Source organism: Ursus maritimus, unplaced genomic scaffold (assembly GCF_017311325.1).
Source record: "Ursus maritimus isolate PB19 unplaced genomic scaffold, ASM1731132v1 scaffold_13, whole genome shotgun sequence".
Lineage (NCBI taxonomy): Eukaryota > Metazoa > Chordata > Mammalia > Carnivora > Ursidae > Ursus > Ursus maritimus.
In genome coordinates this window covers 55102742-55125785 of record NW_024423675.1, presented here as the reverse complement: position 1 = coordinate 55125785, position 23044 = coordinate 55102742, and the positions used below count along the sequence as shown (strand labels likewise).

Sequence of the window (23044 nt, the reverse complement as noted above, 5' to 3'; positions counted from 1 at the left end):
GTTCCCCGGCCGCCGCCACCCGGCCGCGGAGCGGCGGCGAGCGCCGGATACTCACCTGACGATCGAGTCCCGCGCCGGGGGCGCCTGGCTGCCCTGGCCGCGGCTGCTCCCGACTTGGGCGTCCCGCAGCCGCCGCTGCCCGAGCAGGCCCTCCCCGCCGCCACAGCCGCCGCCGCCGCCGCTGCTGGCGCGACAGGGCGCTCGGAGGCGGAGCGGCGGGCCCGGGGGCTGCTGCGGCCGGCGGAGCCCGCGCAGAAAGAGCGGCAGGCGCGCGCTCATGGCGCGGCGGCGCAGGCGGCACCGGCGAGGCGGCGAGAGCGAGGGGCGGCGGGTCCTCCGTCCAGGCGGAGATGCGGCTGCGGAAGATCGAGAGGCGGAGGCGGCGGGCTTCCTCGGAGGGTGGCGGGACGGGCGCCGGGCAGGGAACGGGCTGGCGGGTAGCGGGCCAGCAGAGGCAGGAAGGACCAGGACCTTCCTCCTCAGCCGGGCGGGAGCCCCTAGGGGGCACTGCACCTAGAGGCCGTGACGTGGAGAGGGCGGGGGCCTGCGGGACGCGGGCTGGTCCTAGTGGCCCGGGCGTCAGAGGCCCGCTTCCTGGCACTACATCGCCGCTAGAAATTTGGCTGGCGATAAAATCGGAGCAGGGTGGGGCATCAGGGTGGGCTCTGGTCCAGCCCAGAGATACTACGTCCTCCCTCTGCCTGCGATGCTGATAAAAACCCTGCCCCAGGTGGGAGTTTGCGTCCCGGAAGGCCACTTGGCCGGGCCTCAGGCTTGGATACCCAGGCTTGGATTTTTAGGCTGGAGGTGGTCTAGCCGTGAAGGACGTGTGGATCTTGGAGTTCAGAGGCTGACTTGCAGCCTTGGGCGAGCTAATCTCTGTGAACCTCGGCTGCCTTCACAGTTAAAACGAGATTATCGATACTTTGTTTATAATCTTATCAGGATTATAATTCCCAAGTAGGAATGAAACTTGCAAACTACAAACATGGGTTTTTCAGTAGCTAAGCATTGTACAGAGTGCCGGAGTGACATTTCATTTAATCCTAATAAATGTACAGACCTTTCTGGAGTCATGATGGTGTTACCCTCTGATAAACCGATCCTATATTGAAACTATGTAAATTGAAAATGCACTGAATACACCGAATTTACTGAACATCCTAGGTTAGCCTTGCCTACCCTAAACGTGCTCAGAACACTGTAGCCTATAGTTGGGCAAAACCAACTAACACAAAGCCTGTTTTGTGATAAAGTGTTGAACATCTCATGTAATTTATTGAATGTTGTGCTGAAAGTGGAAACAAGAGTGTCTATATGGGTACAGGTTGTCAGTATATGGGTTGTTTACCCCTGTGACCACGTTGCTGACTGGGGGTCTCCTCTGGCTACAAAACTGCCCCAAATCAGGAGAATATACTGCTGTGTATTGATAGCCCGGGAAAAGATAAAAATCCGGTCGCAGTTCAGTTCTACTGAATGCTTATTGCTTTTACACCATGGTAAAGTGGAAAAATTGTTAAGTTGAACAGTTGTAAGTCAAAGACTGTCTCTAATGTGTTCAATATTTTCCTGACTTTCAACCTGGGGGAAATGGGTCCAGAGAGTTCAGTTGTATCATTGACAGAGCTGGAGGTTTGCCTGAGTAAAATGATCATGTTCTTAATCTTTTTTTTTTTATCCCATTTATTTATTTGAGAGAGAGAGAGAGAGAACATAAGCATGGGAGGGAAGGGGGAGGAGCAGAGGGAGAAGAGGAAGCAGACTCCTGCTGAGCAGGGAGCCCAACGAGGGCTCTAGGGGCTCCATCCCAGGACCCTGGGATCATGACCTGAGCCAAAGGCAGACGCCCCACTGACTGAGTCACCCAGGTGTCCCTGGTCATGTTCTTAATCTTATACTATTCTCTGCAGTTTTCATTGTAGGGTGGTGGCCTCACTTGACACAATTAGACTTTGTAGGGTAGAGGAATAACTAACATTGCCACAACCCTGTGAGGTGGGTATTACTACCAGTTTACATAGGAGGAGACAAAGTCACAGAAGTTAGGCCTTGCACAAGCATATGAATATTGGAAAGGAGACTTGAGTGGTCCATTCACCTGCTGCCAGTGATGATCTTGGGCAAGTCATAAAACCCTTTGGAGGCTTGTCTCATTATAAATTGGTGGCCATTCATTTAGCAGACATTCACTGAATGCTAGTAAACACGGACCACTGGTCAGCAAGATGAAAATCCCCCAGTCCATAGGGAGTATATGGGAAATCTCTGCGTCTTTCTCTTAATTTTGCTGTGAATCTAAAACTGCTCTAAAAAATAAAGTCTTCAAAAAAAAATTTACCCAGTCTCTGAGGAAGTTCCAACAGTAACTGCAACCGTAGTGACAATTAGCTACTCCACCTAACGGGTGCTGACAATAGTGGTATTTAAAATCACAGTGGAGACCGTGTATTGTACGATCCTTATTACAGGAAATGTCCAGAAGAGGCAAATCTGTAGAAACAGAAAATACATTAGTGGTTGCTTATAGCTAGGAGTAGGGGGAATGGGGAGGTGATGGCTAATGGGTACAGTTGATGAAAATGTTCTAAAATTAATGGCGGTGATGGTTGCACAAAATCATGAATATTATGAAAATCATTGAATTGTACACTTTAAAAAAAAAAAAGATTTTTTAGGGGCGCCTGGGTGGCTCAGTTGGTTAAGCATCTGCCTTCAGCTCAGGTCATGATCCCAGGACCCTGGGATCGAGTTCCACATCAGTCTCCCTGCTCCGTGAGGAGCCTCCTTCTGCCCCTCCCCCGTGCTTGTGTGCGCGCGCGCGTGCTCCCCCACCCCCCCGCCGCCCCGTGTCAAATAAATAAATAAAACCTTAACCAAAAAAAATGTTATTTATTTGAGAAAGAGAGCAGAGCATGCAAAAGAGAACATGAGTTGGGAGGGGCAGAGGGAGAGGGAGAAGCCAGGGAGCCTGACGCAGGCTCGACTCCAGGACCCTGGGATCCTGACCTGATGCGAAGGCAGGCGCTTAACCAACTCAACTGAGTCACCCAGGCGCCCCTGAACTGTATACTTTAAATGGGTGAATTGTATATGTGAATTCTATGCCAATAAAGCGGTTACAGAAAAAAAAAAAAAAAGGCTTGTGAGATAAGGTGTTGGGAGTGCTGGGGTTTAACTGTTCTGGAGGAGAATCAGACAACACCGAAGGATCTGATGCTTGAGCTGAGTGGTCTTTAAAAATATATATATGATTCATTTATAATCTACAGAAGAGCATAAAGTAAAAAATAAAATCACTCATAACACTATCACTGAAACATAAGTAATAATTTTTCTCTTTATTTGAAATTATTTTATAAAATTGCAACCATTTGCAATTTTATTGCAAAGGTCTTTTCTTCACTTACTATATATCTGATATAATGATGTTGGAAAGGAGAGCATTTGAAATAATGGTTGTATATTATAATCTATTTTGTGGGTAGCCCATAACTTATTTTCCCTCTCTTTGTTGCTGGTTGTATTGTTTCCCATTTTCCATGTGACAATGCTGCTGTGAATTGTGAATATCCTTTCATTCATTTGTAAATAGCTCTGTAATGAGATCCTTCTGTGTGTGGGGGGAGGAATGGGAAGAAGGTTGGCGGGATGGGGATGGGGATGGGGGGAGTGGGGGGTTGTCACTGACCTCTCAGTCATCCTTTTTTTAATTTTACGTTAAGAGCCTTTACTTTGGGGCACCTAGGGTGACTCAGTGGGCTAAGCGTCTGCCTTCCGCTCGGATCATGATCCCGGACTCTGGGGATCAAGTCCCACATTGGGCTACCTGTTTGGTGGGGAGTCTGCTTCTCCCTCTGCCCCTTCACCCTGCTTGTCCTCTCTCTCACTCTCTCTCGCTCTCTCTCAAATAAATAAATAAAATCTTTAAAAAAAAAAGCCTTTACTTTCTATGTACAACAGCTGCGTGCAAGTGCTCTGTGGCTGCTTCAAACTGGCTGATGGAGTCTATAACGGAGAACAAAGGGACACTCTCCCCTACGTTTAGAAAAATCACTAGGCTCTCGGGTGATTTCTGCCCTTAGATTCTCTCAGATCTCGCAGAGTTGCCTCGCCAGAGTCCAGGCCCAAACAGGCCAGATTTTTTTTTTCATTTAAAAAAGCTGGGAATTGGGATTTTTATGTTAAAACTTTTTAAAAAATGTGCAAGTGAGGCTCAGCGTGTGGGCCAAGGTCTTGCCGTGAATGGGTCTATGAGGACCGCAGGGAGAGCCATACATTGCCATCCAAACAATAGGACGTTTAGGAGCTTGTGTTGCCCCACAGAGCAGATGATTTGCTCACTGGCCAAGCCTTGTTCTTTTAAATTCAGCTGAATAAACATGGTTTTAGAAGGAATGAAGTAGAACTGCTTGCTTCTTTTTTTCCTATTGTGTGATGCATCATGTCTAAGCCATTGTCAGGAAAACCAAGCTTTATTGTTTTTCAGATAAGGTGGATTTTGCTCCTGGGCACAGCACCACCATTGTAAAGTAGGCTAGGTGGTCTTTGGGCCCCAAAACGTCTCAGCATTTGGGTCCTCCCCCTTTCCCTCCCCAGGCTTCAGCCCCACAGCGGCACTCTCGTTCTTCTCTGCTGTCCTAACATCCTCAAAACCAGTTCTTGGGAAACGTGTTTTGTCTAAATGGAATTTTAGAGAGCGGCCTGATATCTGACTCTCCCATGACCACGTAGAGTCTTAGTTGAAAAGGTGACTGGAAATCTCACGCAGAGTGAGTTTCCCTGGAATCCTATCAGCCAAGCGACGGGAAAGGGGCCTGCGGGCTTTTCTCTGACCCGCAGTAGAAACTCCAAGAAGTTGGGTTTCTGAGGGGAGTTGCTGTGAATTTTAAAAAGCAGCGTAGTCCTTGTTGTTCTTCCCTCTTTCGTGTCTCCGATTTGAATGTTTTTCTCATGTTTTGTGCTCATGCAAGTTTTTGACTCTATTTGTTCAATCATTAAAAATTTATGGAACACCTACAAATTGTCAGGCACTGTACAGAGCTGGTAAAATCATCTCCATCTCAAGGGGTCAAATGACGCACGTGCTGAATTTTAGAATATTCTTCCAAAAAGAAACTTAAACTCTCCCATCAAAGAGTCATTTTCAGGGGCACGTGGGTGGCTCAGCCGGTTGAGTGGCTGACTCTTGATTTTGGCACAGATCATGATCTCGGGGTCCTGGGCTTGAACCCTGCATTGGGCTCAGAGCTCAGTGGGGGTGTCAGCTTGAGGATTCTCTCTCTCCCTCGGTGCCCCCCTCCCCCCATACACACTATCTCATAAATAAATCTTTTTTAAAAAAGGGGTTTAAAATTTTTTTAAAAGATTTTATTTGACAGAGAGCAAGACAGAGAGAGAGCACACGCAGGGGGAGCGGCAGGCAGAGGCAGAGGGAGAAGCAGGCTCCCCCATGAGCAAGCAGCCTGATGTGACGAGGGACTCCGTCGCAGGATGCTGGGACCATGACCTGAGCCAAAGGCAGATGCTTAACCAACTGAGCCACCCAGGCACCCCTAAAAGAAGTTGTTTTCAAATATGCTATGCACATTCTGAAATTTTAAATTTATGGGGCGCCTGGGTGGCACAGCGGTTAAGCGTCTGCCTTCGGCTCAGGGCGTGATGCCAGCGTTCTGGGATCGAGCCCCACATCAGGCTCCTCCGCTATGAGCCTGCTTCTTCCTCTCCCACTCCCCCTGCTTGTGTTCCCTCTCTCGCTGGCTGTCTCTATCTCTGTCGAATAAATAAATAAAATCTTAAAAAAAAAAAAAAATTTATGATCACATGGAATGATTGCGCAATGTTCTGCATTAACCTTTTTAATGCGACATAATTCCACGTTATCTTCGTGTTTCATGCTCCAAATCACTTGTAAGAAAAATGTGAGAAGCTAAATGTGAGAGAATGCTTGTTTACATGCATATTTTTTTAAGCCAAAAACATTGAAAAAATATGCCTAAGGAAGCTCTAGTCCTTATCAATAGGAAAAGGTTTATGTTAAAGACATACGTAAATTAGCAAAAAGGTTGAAGCAGTTTCTTTTAGTGCCATCTGTTTTTGGCTGATACAATTGAGTGCAGTTACCACTGTCTAGATAGTGGAAGTTATGTAATATAGGGTATTTTTAAAAAGATTTATTTATTTATTATTTTTGGGGGGGAGGGGCAGAGGAGAGGGAGAGGAAGAATCCCAAGCCGACTCTGCCCTGAGGGCAGAGCCCAATGGAGCTCGATCTCGTGCCCTGAGATCATGACCTGAGCCAAAATCAAGAGTCGATGCTCAACTGACAGCCACCCAGACATCTGGAAGAGATCTTGAAGTCTTAACATTTGCTCTTCAAAATAGAGATTAAGAAAATCCTTTTTAACAAAAGAAAACCTAACAAATGTTAATAAATATTCATGTTTAACAGCTGTGTTTATAGTTCATTACAAGCTTAATTTTTAAGATTTTTCTGCCTTTCCCCTAAGGATTTATGTATGGAATTTACACAGGACATGTTTTTTTTACTATCATTTTCTTCTCTAAATTGACCTTTCAAGAGGCACCTGGGTGATTCAGTTGGTTAAGCGTCTGCCTTTGGCTCTGTCGTGATCCCAAGGTCCTGGGATCGAGCCCCACACTGGGCTCCCTGTTCAGCAGAGAGCCTGCTTCTCCCTCTCCCACTGTCGCTCCCCCTGCTTGTGCTCTCTTGCTCAATCTCTGTATCAAATAAATAAAAACCTTAACAAAAATAAATTGACCTTCCATAACTTACAGAAAACCCCACCTACTTTCAATCTCAAGCAGAAAAGTAAGATAAATCTGATGGATTCTCAGTGTGAGGTTTAGAAGTTCACCACTTTAAAACACTCTGAAGAAAAATTTTAAAGTTATTTTCGTCTGTATAAAGAAAGTTAGGCAACATATATTTTCGTTATGTTGGGGTGGGTGTATGCTTATATTTGGAAATAGAATTGCTTAAGAAATGGTCTATAATTACCAATTTATATTAACACGCCTCTGTTCTCTGTAAAATTTTTGTCAAAAAAATTTGGAACATGAAGTTACACACACACAAAAAAAACCCACCTTAATTTGTGCCCTCAAAGTTTTAATTTTTTTTTGATTCAATAATAGAATAGTTAAAAAGATGTCTTCTGTTACTACAAAGTAAAAACAAAAAACAAAAACCCCCCGATAATCTAGTGATTGATCTAACTTAGCTGCTTATCAGGAAAACACATACCATCCCAGATGTTAAATCCAATATTTTAAAAGTAATCCAAAGATACAGAAAATGTGCTGTCACTGAAACATGGTGTATCATCGTTAACCCTGAACCACTGCCTGCACGGCTCATAAGGCAGAACAAAGTATTACAACTAAATGTAGTCTGGAAAAATCTTGACCTTCCTAGAACAAACACATGAATTCACACTATAATTTACTTTGTACTTTACAAACTTTATTAAATAATGAGCATTACTAACTTTCATTATCTTATATACAATATTTAAACTATTCCTAGATGCATTTTTTTTTTTTGCACAAAGAGTAGGTGAAAAGTGAACTTTAAAAACAAATTGAACCTTCAGTACAGAGACCTAATAAGAACTTGACATACTTTGAAGTACATAAGAACTTTCCCCCCAATTATATACAATCTTACCCCACCTCCGAAAGAAACTATCTTAAACAAAAGCATTTAATTGGTAACTTTGAGGAACAAATACAAACATGATTATACATATACACACAGCTCTCAAAATCTGCATCCTGGCTGACAGCAGTGGTCTATAAAGCTAAAGATTCGTCCTAGAACCTGAAGACAACCGCACGGACATTTTATACAGCAAGCCATCCACCTTCGTACAGCAGGGTGTGTTCCTATAGGCGACATCAAAGTCGTGCCATGAGACACTGGTGCGAAGAATTAATAATTTCTGAGAGTTTAAGACACCACAGTAATATATGGACAATACAGAGTTGGGGGTCATACGAACTGAAAGGCAAAAATAGGAAACTGCATTCTTAGGACAAGAAGAATCAGGTAACTTTGTTTTGCAAACCCACTTGGGAATACCCCTAGCAAGTCTAAGAACATACTTCCTACAGCGCTTGTCTTTTCTGATACTCTTACTCTTGAAAAGTTGTATCAAGTTTAAAAGAAAGGCAGTGAAAGCAGGAATGTTTCTAGAACCATGCCATTCAACATGGACTTGGTTTTGTAAGCTACGAGAAGAATAGTGTAGAGAAACAAGAAACTTGGGTTATTTTCTGTTATTTAAAAGGAAAAATGAGTGTCGTAGGTACCTGTTTGTAAAGGACAGTCACATCTGATGTTTCATGGTTAAGAAAGAGAGGCTTGGGAGAATTATGGTTAGATGTCACCGACTGAAATCAGTATCTGAGCTTGCCTTCAGATAGAAAGCCCGGATCCCCTTTCCTACACAGATAGAAAGAAAACTGAGCCCACTGGGGAAGGGGTTCCAGAATGTAAAATTGCTTGAAAGGAGAATACAACATTCTTTTTTGAGAAAACATCTTTGAGCATTGACTGGAGTCTTCCATAAAATACAACATTTTTATAAAATAGCAACAGATCGGCCTTCACTTTTCTCTTTCACTTCTTTGATTTTTGCTTTTTACTCACAAGGTCTTGCTTTTGATTTTCTGTTTCCTTCCATAAACCCTTAGATTAGTCCATGATTATCACAATGGACCGCTATTTGAAGACCATAACAACAACATCAAAGATGGCATTAGTCAGAGCTTGGTAGCCAAAGATTCTTTTCTTTTATGTGCCTCAAAACAATGAAAAAAGGCCCCCATGTTATGTTGAGTTTAGAAAATAAATTTCATTGCAGCCAACGAAATCCTCAAGGCTGGGATCAGGTCATTTGGCTGAGGTACAAAACTTGGGAAAGGACACATGAAAAACTGCCCTGGAAAGGGTGGCTCTAGAGTGTTTTATTTTAGCTCATGGTTTACTTTGTGTTGATTAGTGATATGCATGGAAAAATTGCACAAAGTCCTATTTCCACCCCCGGCCTCCACCGTAATGTGAGGAGATCACCAAGTTGTCCGCATCCTTTCTAACAGTGAAGTCAATTTGCATTTTCTTGCTCGTAGTTTCCTTTCAGCCCTGGAGGAAATCATCTTACTCCAGCAATCAAAAATAAACATTTAATAAGCAGCCCATTCCCCAGAACGTGTCCAGGAATACAGGTGAGACTCCTTGCTTGTGGAGAATCGGTCTTGCTCCCTTCTAATGTCCCAGAGCTACCCGATTTCTACAAGCGGGTGAACCGCTGTGGGAGTAACCGAGGCACAGTGAGACGGGCAGTGCACTTACGCTGCAATCACAGATCTCTAGCGTAAGTTATCCTAGGGTCTTGTCCCGAATGTTAACCAAAATGCCAGGTATCCTAAGCATAATCCTTTAAACAGCGTTCGTTTCCCTTCCTTTCTAAAACACGTGGAAAAGCCTCCTTGCTGCCTTTGGGTCCCAGAATCAAACTACTCGCGGCTTCTGGACGATCGGAGAGGACTACTGCGCTTCTTAGACTCTGGGCACGATTGCCAGGATACGGGAGAAAATATCATGGCCATGATGTTAAAAAAAAAAAAAAAAAAAGCCTAAAATTTTCAAGTAAGATTGACTTACACGAAACACGATGGCAGTCAGCACACCGGCCCCGGCAGACAGTACAATCCCGGCCGGCTGCGCGGCCGCTTCAGAAAGCTGTGCCGTCAAAGAAAGCACGGTTGACACTCCCGGCTATTACGAAATTGTTGGAATCTGGTTCATAGGAGACACCTCTCGGTGTCTGTCCTGAGCATCAGGCCACGTTGACTCAAACGGCTTCTAGGAAGAACTCAGGCAAAGCTGCTTGAACTGAGACACTGAAATTTTTCCCTCAGCGACTGGACGATGTTTTGCTGGTTGGGAGACGGCCCCCTCCAGAGATAGTCGTTCAGTTTGTCCGAGTCGCTGAACGACGTCAGATAGGGGGACACGCCAAGCTTGTCGCTTCCCGGCTTTTTTGGAGCGCACGGACTACTCCCAGAGTAAGAGGGGGTGTTGGGGCAGGCGCTGTGCGAACCGTCGGCCTCCGGAACCCTGGGGTCGGATTTCCTCCTCCGGCCGTGGGAGAGCTCGACCTCCGACTCGTCTTCTTCTGACTTGATTTCCACATAGTCGTCTTCGTCTCCTTCAGTCTCTTTGAAATTGGAAAAGTAGTTCTGGGTCGCTATTTGGGCATTTGAGGGTAAATTTCGATTTACTACCAGAACCTTCTGTGAGTCTCGGAGCGTGAGATCTGAGCGTTTTTCTGGGCCCTGCTGACATGAGTCAGCCGTACCTGGCAGCAAGTCCTGGTGACTCTCACACCTCGAACTTTTGTGTAAAGACAGCAGCTGTTTCTTTCCCATCTCCCCAGGGTAGTTGATGGAGTCCCCTGACTTGTTGATCAAGATGGAGGAAGAGGACTGGGACCTGCTATAAGGCTGACATTTAGCACTGAGGCCTTTCCGACCCAAAGAGTTGTAAAAGGGGCCCTGGAAAGAGTCCTCTTTGTTGGGCTGACGGACTATCACGCTGTGTCTCTGCAAGGAGCCCAGCAGAGGGTCGGAAGTTTGAAGAGAAGGCACAGAGCAAGCCGCGGACAGCTGTCTCGGAATGCTTTTTGTACTGATCTCTAAAGGAGGATGTTTCGACTTCAAGTCTGGCTCTGGCCGGGGACAGAAATCCACTAACTCTCCATTGCTGTAGGTTGAATGCAGAAGCCAATCCTCGCTGCTCTGCTGGGCCTGGGAAGGTGAGGTGGACCTGAGGTTGTAGGAGGGCTCCTGAGGGCTGGCCCAGCCATCCTTCTGAGTCCTGAAGGGAGTCTCTCTGAATACAATCTGGTCGTACAGTTGGGAATACTCAGCAATCCTGGCCCCTGGAAGGCAAATATGGAAACAATAAACATACAGAGGATTATTTCCACATGCAAAGATTTAAAAAAAAAAACAAATCTAACATCCTAACAGACAGATTTTAAAAATTTAAATAGACAGGACCTTTAAGTTTGAGGATGAGTCATCATTGAATACTAAGCAATGTGAACTAATAAAATAATCCATAGTTTAATAAAACATAAAAATGCAAAAAAAAGGTCACCTACGGGTTCATTTAATTTGATCAAACTCTGGCTTATTTTATTTTAGGTCTGCAAATGTTTGCTATTTGTAATGAAAATTTCTAGTGTTCTTTACAAGCATGAAATCGTGTCAGTGCTAAAAAACAGGCATCATAAAAACAAGGTCAGCACTTAAACCTGGTCAATGACAAATAACTCAAGTAGTCATTAAAAGGAAGATGACACAATGCACCATGCGGCGGCTGTCCCTGGCTTCTCACTAGTCTTGATCGCTCTCAGATAAGGACTCCCAGAAGAGTCCGCTCCTGGTGGCTGTTCCGTATTTCCATCCACTGCCACTGTCTGGCAAGCCAGTGTCTACAGGAGGCCTTCCCTTCCAGGATCTCAAAACCATGTGTATGCACTGAGCCACATCATCTTTCCTGTCCCCAAGAAGCCAGGCACTGAAGTCAATGCCCCCATGACATTGAGAATGAATCATCTGTGCATATAATTGATAATGTAATGCTCTCTGGTATTTGTCCAGAACAGGATTTGACTGTTACATCCATGAAAGCTACTGCCACTTCAAATTCAGCTAGGAGGCCATTCTCCTCTCTACTTCTGAGTACAGGCATTTCTACATTTTTAAAGACATTAACAGAAAGCTGCTATGGGTAGAATATTCTTTTGGGCCAGGACTGATTTAAGAGACAGAGCCCAGAGATGTCAATTTCAAGAGCTGCCTCCCACACCATCACCCCACTCCAGGTATCCACACGACCACCACCCTAGAATCAAAGAATTCCATGCATCCTATAATTGCCCAGACCACGACTACACAGCCTCTACAAAAGGGATCTATCCCATGTACGATGACCAGCAAGTGATATTGCATTTTCTTCTTAAGCTATTTAGATTTTTAGTAACCTATTGTTAGTAAATTCTTCCTTGAATTTAAACAAAATATTTAGTTGAGCTTCTGCCATTTCTTTCGACTCTATCTTCTATGAGGACAGAGACACCTGCTGTTATTCTGTGTGCCTTTGATGGCAACCTTCTCCAACTGTTTGCCTCCCAAATCCCCCAAATCAGGGTAAATCGTCTGTTTAACTTCTCATAGCTCCTATATTCAGATCCTTCAGGTTTTCAAGTCCAAATTCCTTGGAAGAACAGAGAATATTAGTTTAGAATTTCTAGTAACAAAAACTTGAGCTATTATTCCCTAAATGGCATAGTAAAGACTCTCAATACCAATTACATTTGGCAACCCCTTAAGAGATTGAAAGTCTGTGTGAACACCACCGAAGTGCCTGCGTTCGCCATTCTGAAACCTATAATGTTTCATTAACTATGAAGCCCAAACAAAGGCAGCTGGACCTTGAGACAGAGTCACTGGTTAGCGGTCCCACCTGAACATCCACCGGTTTCTGCCCAAACCATTCTCATCCACATCACGGCCCTGAACGTCATCCCGCAGCCAAGACAGGAAGGCTCCGAACTTTCACAAGGTTCCAATATGATGACAATTCGCGGGACCCAATGAGAGCTAATTAAAACATTTGGCTCAACTATTTCAGCACCCAAGTCGTGTATGAACAGTGAGCTTTTGACTTCAGACCGTGATAGCCCAGGTGATCTGAAACCATGTATTACTCAAAATATCCAAAGTATTTCTCATGCCTCTTTCTTCCTAATCACACTCTCTTCTTCTTCCTTTGCCTAATCAAATCCTATTTACCGTGCTAGACCCTCTATAAGCCCTACCCGTTCCACGAATCATTTTCTAACCCATTTCTCTTCTCTGAAGTCTTATGTACTTAGTGTGGACCATAATAGTTAGCTATTAGCTGCACACACATGCACAGGCATGCATGCACACACGCACACAATCTCGTGTTGCTAGGTTTTTTTTTTTTTTTTTTTTTACATGGGCTAGTTTATCATTCCAGGTAGCCCATGAGCATTTACTCTTGGAGAACAATCCTCACAGAGCACCAAGTACAATTCTAGATACAAATCTGTCTCGAGCACTACTGACTTCCTCCTCTTATTTTAAGCATAGTGTTAAAATGGACGTGATTTCCTTAAGACCATACCACAGAGAGTGACAGGCAGCCTAGAAAATCAGGGGCATAGCAAAAAAAAAAAAAAAAAAAAGAGGAAGCAGGAAAGTAAGTAGCCTTTGATTAAAATGCTTCCTATAGATAACTCATAGTGGACACAATTTATCTTTGGATCGTAAAAAGTTGACCATTTATAAATTTGGAATAAAAAGTATCTCATGAGTAGATGATATACAGTGCCTAAGTTTTAGGGATTTTTGTTTGTCTCAGCTTGGCATTCTAAGAGAATCCATAACTTGTTTGATGGCAATGTGAACAAGAGAATACTTCCAAAGCAGCAGCTGTCATCAGCTTTCTTTAACCAGATGTGCAGGAAATAGCCAGCCCGAGAGGACACCCCAGCCTAAAAAGCTTATTGGTCAGTCAGGTGGATCAAAGTTCCCCAACACCCTCAGTTCTGGTATGACTACCCTTTATAGAGTATGTATAGTATCATTATGGGACAACCTCAGGGCTGTCTCTGGTTTATTTCCCTTTTGTAAGTTTAAAAGGTGGCGTTCTTAGGATTCCCGATAAAAACTGGAAGTGATCCTTGCTGAGAAAAGTATGAAATAAACTGTTTTCAAGACAGAGGATTAAAATCAAAGCTTCTAAAGCTGCTTGAGACGTAGACCAAAGCATAAAATTTGATTTTGCCTTCGCCACACAAAAAAGGAAAAAACCCCTCAAGCCTGTATCGAGTTTTCCCCCGTGTAAAACATCACCAAAAAAGGGAACCCAAAGGCCTCATTGGCCTCAAAGACTATATGAGGAGGGAGGTCGGACTGAACAAGAATGTTGGCATGCTACCACAGGCTCTGGACGGTGGGAGTAACTAGACCTGGAGGGGTGATTTAGAGGCAGAAATCTGACCCGGGGCCTGTAGACCCCCGCCAGAGAGTTCAATAAAGGTGCTCGAGAGTTTCAGCAGGTGAATAGGGCGTTCCTCCTTCCGTACAACACCGAGAGCAAGCTCCTGGCAAAGTGGCAAGGCCCATACGAAGAAGTCTGGAGAATCGGTCCGTTCGATTACGACGTCCTGTGCCCAGATAAACAAGAGAGAGAAAAGGAGTCATCACGTCAACTGATTGAAAGCCTAGTGGGCACAGGAAGTGGGCTCGATCCACCCAGATGGAAGATTCCTCAGGTCCGAGAGATGGCAGGCCCTAGGGACGTGCTCCTGCCAGGTAGCGGGGGAGACCCCACTCTCAGAAGATGACTTTGGAGAGATCTCCTCCTCTTGGTTGGGGAGAACGTCGGTAGTAGCCCACCATGTCAAGAAAGGACCCAGACACAGGGCTGAGAAAAGATCCCATGGGATCCCAAGAAGGTATCAGGAGGCAAAACCAAAAGGAGAACAAACTAAAGGTAAAAAGAAGAAAAGAAAACCCCAAAGGGACATGTATGAATATGTAAAAGGTGGGTAAAAAAGAAGACTACTCAAAGTAGTTGGAAGCCCCCATGATTCAGCGTTGGAGGACATGTTTCTATCAAGGTTTGAGTTCTGCATTTTAATGGATGGTCCATATTCAAAACAACCTGGCTCAGACGATTACCACTCTTGAAACAACAGTCTGCTGGCATAAACCATCATCATCAGAAACCCTTATTCTGTTCTCTCTCTAGCCCAGGTTCAGTCGGTGGTTGCATTGCCCACACACCACCGTTTCCAGTGCCATCTATGCTCCCAGCTACTCTCTTTTACAGCTGCAACTCAGTCACTTTTTCCATGGGTGACAACAAACCAGCTTAGCAACGTTAGCACTGGAAAAGGGACACGAATGAATTCCAGCATATTCTTGCCAGGAGAAAAATATACACCATCTAGTCTCTCCCATTCATACAAAATTCACTTTTCACCTTTATTTAAAAAGAAGAACAACTCACGAGAGTGTGTAAAATCCTTCAGGTAGCAATTCCAGCGCTTACCTTCCCTATTTGTTAGGAAACTTTACTGTAAGAGGAGCTCTAGAAAAAGAGTAAAGCTTTAGACAATTCACAAATACTCCCAAACTTAAAAAAAAAAAAATCCCCTATAGATTCTTGTCATGTAAGTTGTTACTTGTGGCTTCATTTAGGATTTGGATATCCCCTTCTTATTCTCTGGTTTCCGCAGAGATAAAGAAATCAATCTCAAAGAAAGGGGGTTAGCAGCATCCACTTGGCCAGATGAACCCTGTCTCTGTCTTGCTGTCTCGATGTGCCCTGATATTGAGCCATCTGGGTTTTACTTTTAACTGGAGAAAGGTCTCCTCTCATTGGATACCAAGGTGGTCCTTCGTCAGAAAATCAAGGCCAGGGATTTTTAACATAGGATCAAAAGGCCACACTGTTTTAAATTGCAGATTCCGGGACTTAATCCCAAAAATCTCTCTGGGTCTAGAGGTGAAAAGCTCCGGAGGTGAGAGCCAGGACCCTGGGGTGTCTTCTTCCTGCGACAATCATGTGTTTTATTGGCACCTGTGTTCTTCAACCGAGCTCAAGCTCGGTGTCTCAGTGTCAAGTTTTGTCTCTGCACTTCTTTATAAGGGAGAAAGATGTCAAACGTTCAGCCCTAATCATACCAATGCCATAGCTGAGATCCCAGTTTTCTGCCCCACAAAGGAGGCTTGACTGAAAGAATCACACTTTTTGCAAGCTACCCGAGAATACCAGGGGAGACAGTATTAAATGCATGACACTGGCTATTTTACGGCGACTATTAAACAAAAAGGCAACTGGTAAGAGAAATCTGTGAGAAAACACCTGAGGATATAGTGTTGACCAGCTTTTAAAAAGTGGGGAAAGACTCCCTGTCATCTGTTAGGATGAGTGGGCATGTTTGCCGGGATTCTGGAGCAACCCTATTCCACATGCTTCCAAATCTTCAAAGCTGACATGAGCCATGACTCCCCGTGACACAGTGACACACAGGGAAAAGCTCTACCTGCCACGAGTTCAACTGATTGCTATTTTTCACACTTCAGATTAGAGAAAACTTCTTAAAACATCAAGTCTGGTAGTGACAATGTTACACAAACAACAGAACCCTCCGAGACCAAATCTTGCTCCAACTTGGGTGACTCTGTGAGCTAACGTGGGAAAAGAATTAGGACCGGCCTCACTGATCTTTGTTAGTTAGGTTGTGGTCTCAATTTGAGAGAATGAACGTCTGAGTGGCAATGTTCACACGGTTTCAAGGACTTTTAGAACCTGAAAGCTGCCCTTGCATCCTACTTTCAAGAAGGAGGGAAAGCAGTGTGAAGGAACGTACCAATGGCAGGACCCCCTTGCTTCTTTTCTTCCAAGATGGCTGCCAGGTCTTTGTGTGTGGATTTATGCTGCTGGCTGGCTAGTGGCTGCTCCAACTCTGGGCTTCTCACTTTTAAAAGCTGATTTGCCTTCTTGATCTTCTGACTGTACTGCCTGGCCATCATAAAAACCCTGCTTTTTGTCTTATCTGTGGCATCCATCCCTGGGTCAGGGTTTTCCAAGTCTGTTTGGGATAGACTGGTGTTGGCCAAGTCGTAGGGGTTTTCCATGGGAGGTGGTTCACTGGCCAGAGACAGCCCGTGAAGACTCATAAAGGAGCCTTCTTTAGAAATCAGGTCCTCTTCAAATGGGCAGTTGGTCCGGCTAGCTCGGCCAGGCTTGTCTTTCAGCGGCGTGAGGAAAGCATGACCCTCAGGAAGTGAGAGCGTAGACACAGAATGTGCCGCGTCTCTGCCCAGCTCGGGGGTGCTCTCGGAGTGCAACCTGTCTGGCACGTCATCTTGGCTGACAGGAAAGGCTGCGAGGAGCCGGTCTCTAGCTTTGACTTCGTTTTTCTTGATGTAATTTTCCAGGTCATTCCAGATTTCGTCTACTTCTTCAGACAGTTTGTCAGATACAGATTTATCACCTATAGACAGGTTACAGCTGAAAGAGTTATAGAGCAAACTCAAATAATCATTATCAGAGGGTCCCTGGGGGTAAGGAGTTTCGTCCTCGCTGAACTGGAGGCTATCCTGGGAAACAAAGGGCCTCAGACTGTCACAGCAGGCGAAGTCAGCTTCCAGACCTAAGAAGGTGCTCCTCCTGGGACGCTTCAGGCTGCTGCATTTGAAATCCAGGGAGGGCGGATCTGGGAGCCCTATGGTGTCATAGATGTTTTCCTCAGCCATCTGGAATTCATGTGTGCTTTGGTTTGATGCCTGGCGACCTGTTAGAGCTCCATCCCTCTCTGAGCGCAGAGAGCTCTTCTCCGGGCCAGGCTGCCTCTTTGAGAAGGCGAGCTCTGGCGTGCTCTTGGGGCGAACAGAGTCCCTGACTGTTTTGGGGGGTGTGGATTCAGCTTCTTCCCGTTTAGCAACCATTAGTTTTAAGTCCTCATAACTTATGTTATCATAGACGTGGTCTATATCATCAAGAGTCAACTCTATAGATGACCCAAAGGGAGTCATTCCGTCCAGCCCTTCTGTTTTAGGGTCGCTCTGCAGTTCCCGTCGGGGGCTGTACTGAGAGCCACCACTGTCCCTAATTCTTATCTCAGGAGCACATGTGTTGCTCTCGCCAGCGCTGCTGGCCCGCCTGACCACCCGGTGGCCAGAGCTGGTGGTCTCTGTGGGCTCAATCTGTCCCATGTGCCAACTGCAAGGGCGACTGGAAGAGCTATCTTCACACAGTCTGGTAGAGTTCAGATCTGAGGAAGAGAAGGATGGTACAAACATCTGATAATCATCTTCATCATCCTCATTCTCCTGAGGGGACCGACGACTCGGAAACAAGGCTTGTCTGATCTGGTGGTCCGTCCAGATGTTTCTGATGGCTCCACCCCCGCGAAGCACGCTGATAATGGCAGAACTGCTCGGCTGGCTGTTCCTCTGGGCGGGAGATGGCCCCGTTGAGGTCCGCTGGGGAGACCCGTCCCCTCTGGAAACCTGAGGTGGATAGAAACATTGACTGAACTGCAGTGACATGGACACATAACATAACGCTCTCCTTGTTTTACACATTGCCTCTCCCACTGGACTATAATAGTCTTAAAGCAAATGGTCAGTCAATGTGGTTGATTTTCACGGAGTTGAAAGGCACTTCGGAGTTTTGCAAAAGGGGCAGAAAGGACAGGAACTGATTTATTTACTTAGAAATAGGCTGGGCCGTGTGCAGACATTCTCCACACTTAACATTCATAATCACTCTGTGAATTAGACACAACTGTACTAATTTCACAGAAAGGAAATCCAGGCTCTCTCCAGTCAGTAAAAAGGCTAGGACACAAACTAAGTCTGGCTCCAAATCTCTTACTCCAATGCAGGGAATCAGCAAAATACAGAAAACTCTTAAATACTTCAAATAATTCCGATGTGCACTTGGTAAATAACATTCTATAAATGAACATATATAGGTATCAAGGGCCATTGTATCTGGTTTCTACATGAGGCTTGACTCCTAGGAGTTTTATTGTGGTTTCTGGTATACCAGAAGCCTCTGTGAGTAATCTGACTGCACACCTTATGGCCTTCCCTGAAATCTGCAGACTTGCCATACACCTGACTGGCATTGCCTTTGTTTATAGATTCTAGGCCAAGAGTCTCTGTTACAGAACTGTAACTTAATCCACTATTGAGCTAATGAACATTTTACTTTCTTTCAAAATACATTTAATTAAGTAATACTTAAATGCCTGTTAGGAAATAAAATATGAGTGACGTTAGCAATTTCTAATCGAAAACCAATGAGGTGTTTTATAACTTGGAACCTTTCTTGATGGAGCTCAGTTCTGCAGACAGGCAGTGGACTGCTCTCTGATGCCCTCTGTAGGTATAAGGATTGGCTTCAAAGAGTTGAAAGGGTTAAGATCAGTTCAAACTCATTAGTACCAGGAACATATTTTCTGACCCAAACACTAACCTATTAGAAATGTTAAATTAGCAAGAATTTTTCCTCAGTTGTCAATGAAACTGGGATACATATTGCCTTGAAATAAGCTCCTATCAATATGTCTTTCTATCTGCCTGCCTGCCTGTATGTCCATCAGGGAGGGAAGAGAAGCGTAGGAAGGGCAAAAATAAAATTTCATCCTGAATGTTATTTTTCCATTAAAATTTGAAACTAAAAAGAATCTAAATGTCATTTAATCTTTTGCTTTTTTTCACATGGTCAAACCATGGACTATTTGAGGTCTAGGAATGTATGAATATGCATACATATGCATATGTATAGACATACACACATACATATATAGGATTATATTTTATTTATGACTCTATTTTTTTTTCACCCTTTAGTATCTCTTCCCTTTTCTTACTCAGATGGTACTGGTACCATTTTTATAAAATACAGACACCCAGGAACTATATTTAAGAAAATAAACGAAGTTAGTATTAACTAGTGAAATTGTGACAAAACACTTTGAAAGTGTAACAAAAGGATTTTGTGAACAGCCAGAAGTAATACCTTCTTAAAATCTTCCATCCCAGAAAGATTCCCAGACATTTATAAAATTAGGAAACCTGAGTTTTTAATATCAAAAAATATTTTTAAGGTAATTACTTGAAAGGAAGATAGCAGGACTTTGGAGACTGGTGTTTTACATCAGATAAATCACCAGGAGAAGTGAAGAAGCCCTTAGATTGAGAAATAATCAGTATGCGGATTATGCACAACATAGAAGGGTGTGGTTTAGATACCTCAACTTCACTAGGGCAGTGATAACATTCTTCCCTACTGTCCTTCTATATTCTTAGCGTTATGGCTATTAATAATAATATGATAATAGCAATCACTTGTGGAGCACTTGCTTTGTTCCAGATTTTGTACTAAGCACTTTTTTCCTTTTAAGATTTTATTTTTAAGTAATCTCTACACCCAACGTGGGGCTCGAACTCACAACCCCGAGATTGAGAGTCACAGGCTCCACCAACTGAACCAGCCAGGCGCTCCTGCACTAAGCACTTTTAAAAACATATTTCTGCATTAGTCTTTATAATAATTTTGTAAGTTAGAAAACTAAGTTTTGGTAAGGTTACCACCTTGCTTGTAGTCATACAGTTTAGGATTGACAGAAATGGATTTGAATCCACGTCTGAATCCACAGCATGTATATGACCTTAACCGCCCCCCTCTCTTTCTTGCTTTTGCTCCCTCTCTCCCTCCCTCCTTCCCCTTTCTCTGTCTTTACACACACACACACACACACACACACACACACACACACGCATGTCCTTAGAAGACGTGTTCTGGGAGAAATGTGAATCTATTATTAAGGAATATCTCCTGTTATAAACTCTTTAACGATTAGTAAATCTGTTCTCCTTGCATTTGGTATTATTTGTTAGTGTTGAGATGGAATTTTACTACTAAGAAAAAAGTACATTGCTTTACTTCTTTCTTATCTTCAAATTTTATAAGGTTTAGTTGGTCCCCACAGGGAGACTTGGCTGGATCACTATTGTTGAACGCTTCCAACCAGCTCTTGAGATCCCATCTTTAGGGCTGGTGGAGCCTTCCCCCCACCTGGTACTGAGCAGGGCTTAGCACCATGATCCTGGTGTGGCTGCCTTAAAGAGCCGGGCCCCTTCTGCAGTGTTTGTTTATGAAAACAATGCAGATTTAAAAAAAATCAAAATCTCGTGCTATATTTCAGGACAATAACCAACTAAGTTTCAAAAGCTTCCAAACAAAAATATGTACTAGCTGAAATTCACATGCTCTAATTTTAATTACTTTGTGGTAAGACTATTGATTTTTGGACATTTTATTGGATTTACTGGAAAGATACAGCATTTATTAACAGGGTTACTTGGGCCCTGTGCTAAGGAGTGATGCAGTGGAATTGTGGGGAGAGAGTTTCATAACTACATCCTTACAGACTAAGAATATTAAACAAGAAACCACAATCAGTTCTCTAAGAGTTGGTAACTTAGACGACTGGTCTGTAGACAGCTGGACACGGTTTACGCAGGTGAGGACACAGTACCCGTTCTTCATAGGTAACACGTTTGGGTATACATCTTCTACTAGAGCATACCATTTTATGCCCCCTCTCCCAACCTTTTATCAGAGGAAGAATAGTCCAAACTTCATATAATGAAGTTTCATTATAGGACATAGGATCATACTTCTCAGCATCAGGACCATATTTTTAGAAGGGGAGCTCTGCGACCGAAGGCTAACGCTTTGAGAAGGGGGCAACACTCGGGAGACAGGAGCCTCGGTCTTACATGCGCAGAGGGGCAGGGCAATGTGGGGGGTACCACACTAGCACTTAGGGCGCACGTATTACATCCTCGATAACCTTACAGCTTTCGAGGTGAGAGGTGGGGTGAGAGGGGGATGAAGAAATCATTGCCTTACTTCTGAGAAATGACGCCGGGGGAGGGAGGAGGGAATAAGGATGAGTCCTTACTTAAATCCATCTCAAAATACAAAATAATTGTTTACATTTGGAATATAGGCTGGAGATGAGATATATAAGGGTACCTAGAAGGGATGCCTAAGTAAACATTTCAAAATGAGAAATGTAATCGTGCTTACCTTTTGGATGTCTTGTGCTGTTTCTGAAAAATAAAAGGGTTTTAAAGGAATTTTTGAGGATTAAAAATATATCTCATACATAGGCAAGCACCCGTATTTTATAGGATTTTAAAACTTGTTAATAACTGAAGCCCAAGAGGCTTTTGGGCCCTTTAGACCTAATTCTAAGAAAATGCCTCTCAGTTACCCTCGTTATATATCCTGTAGTATATGTAAAAAGAAACACACACACACACAAACCGAACCTTACATACATCTGAACGTCAAGTACCTTTCTGAATCCCTGAGAGCAACAGACCAATTCATGCTAATAAGTTTCAAAATCTTCCCCCCAAATATGTATTATCTGAAATACATGCCCTAAGCCATGAGAATCACTTAAACACAAGACTATGCTTCTGTTAATTTTTAAACATCTTATTGGTTTTCCCTGAACGATGCAGACAGCATTCATCACCGGGGTCACCCTGGCGCTGTGCTAAGGAGCCGTACAGGTGGGTTTCTGGGGCAGGTGCACGTAGCCACATCCTTACAGACGCCCTTTCAGATACCTCGATGATGCGCGGCTCATCTTTAAACATAGCTTAATTACGGAAGCATATAAAGTAAACAGTGACCGAATCCTCTCTGCAAATCCCACCCCGTGGAAGTTACCATATCAGCAGTCTGATGGTCCTCTTTCCAGCTCCCAAACCCACTAACCCTAGCCCACCGCAGCACACGGTTTTGTCTGTAAAATAAAGGTGTAACGTGCAGCATTGCGTTTCCTGCTACGTGTGCGTGGACACGCTTGTCAGTAGGGAGGGAGGTGCTCCTTTCTTTCTGACAACTGCAGAATATTCCACATAGCATTCCAGGATATACTACAATTTATTTAACTCTTACCCAACAGATGGGCATTTTATGCGCTTCCTGTAACAAATGCTGCAAAGAGCACACACACACACGGGGCTCCAGCCTCACCTGGGGGAGCACTTGTACAGAGGCAGTGTACACGGTGAAATGCAAAGTGAAAAAAGTGAAATTGGTGAGTCAAAGGCAAATGTGGATTTTAGATTTAAATGGGCGTTACCAAATTCTGCTCCACAAAGGTTGCAGAAATGTGGACGCCATTCGTTTTGGAGCGCCTGTTTTTCTGTATTTTTTGGTTGAGCTCACAGCTTTCCCTTCTCTATTTATCTCCTGTGAATGTATGATTTTTCTGATTACGAACATGATGTCCATTTATAAAATCTATCGACGGTTTGTGTTTTTTCTGTGAAACTGCCCAATTATATTCTCTGCCTTTTATTTTTA

At 44.0% G+C, this 23044-nt stretch overlaps 2 protein-coding genes across 3 annotated transcripts in view; both read right to left on the bottom strand.

Moving 5' to 3' along the window:
• The window catches only part of MTHFD1L (methylenetetrahydrofolate dehydrogenase (NADP+ dependent) 1 like), a 185721-nt gene extending 185442 nt beyond the window's left edge, over positions 1 to 279 (bottom strand). For both annotated transcript variants that reach the window (XM_040627959.1, XM_040627960.1), the window contains exon 1: positions 56 to 279. In XM_040627959.1, coding sequence (XP_040483893.1) covers positions 56 to 279 — 224 coding nt within the window. The remainder of the gene's footprint in view (positions 1 to 55) is intronic.
• Positions 280 to 7464: 7185 nt separating this feature from the next.
• Positions 7465 to 23044, bottom strand: part of PLEKHG1 (pleckstrin homology and RhoGEF domain containing G1) — a 218637-nt gene continuing 203057 nt past the window's right edge. The window contains exons 15-17 of the mRNA XM_040627958.1: positions 21749 to 21771; positions 16506 to 18150; positions 7465 to 10967 (exon numbers count right to left, since the gene is read on the bottom strand). Coding sequence (XP_040483892.1) covers positions 9901 to 10967; positions 16506 to 18150; positions 21749 to 21771 — 2735 coding nt within the window. The 3' untranslated portion in view covers positions 7465 to 9900. The remainder of the gene's footprint in view (positions 10968 to 16505; positions 18151 to 21748; positions 21772 to 23044) is intronic.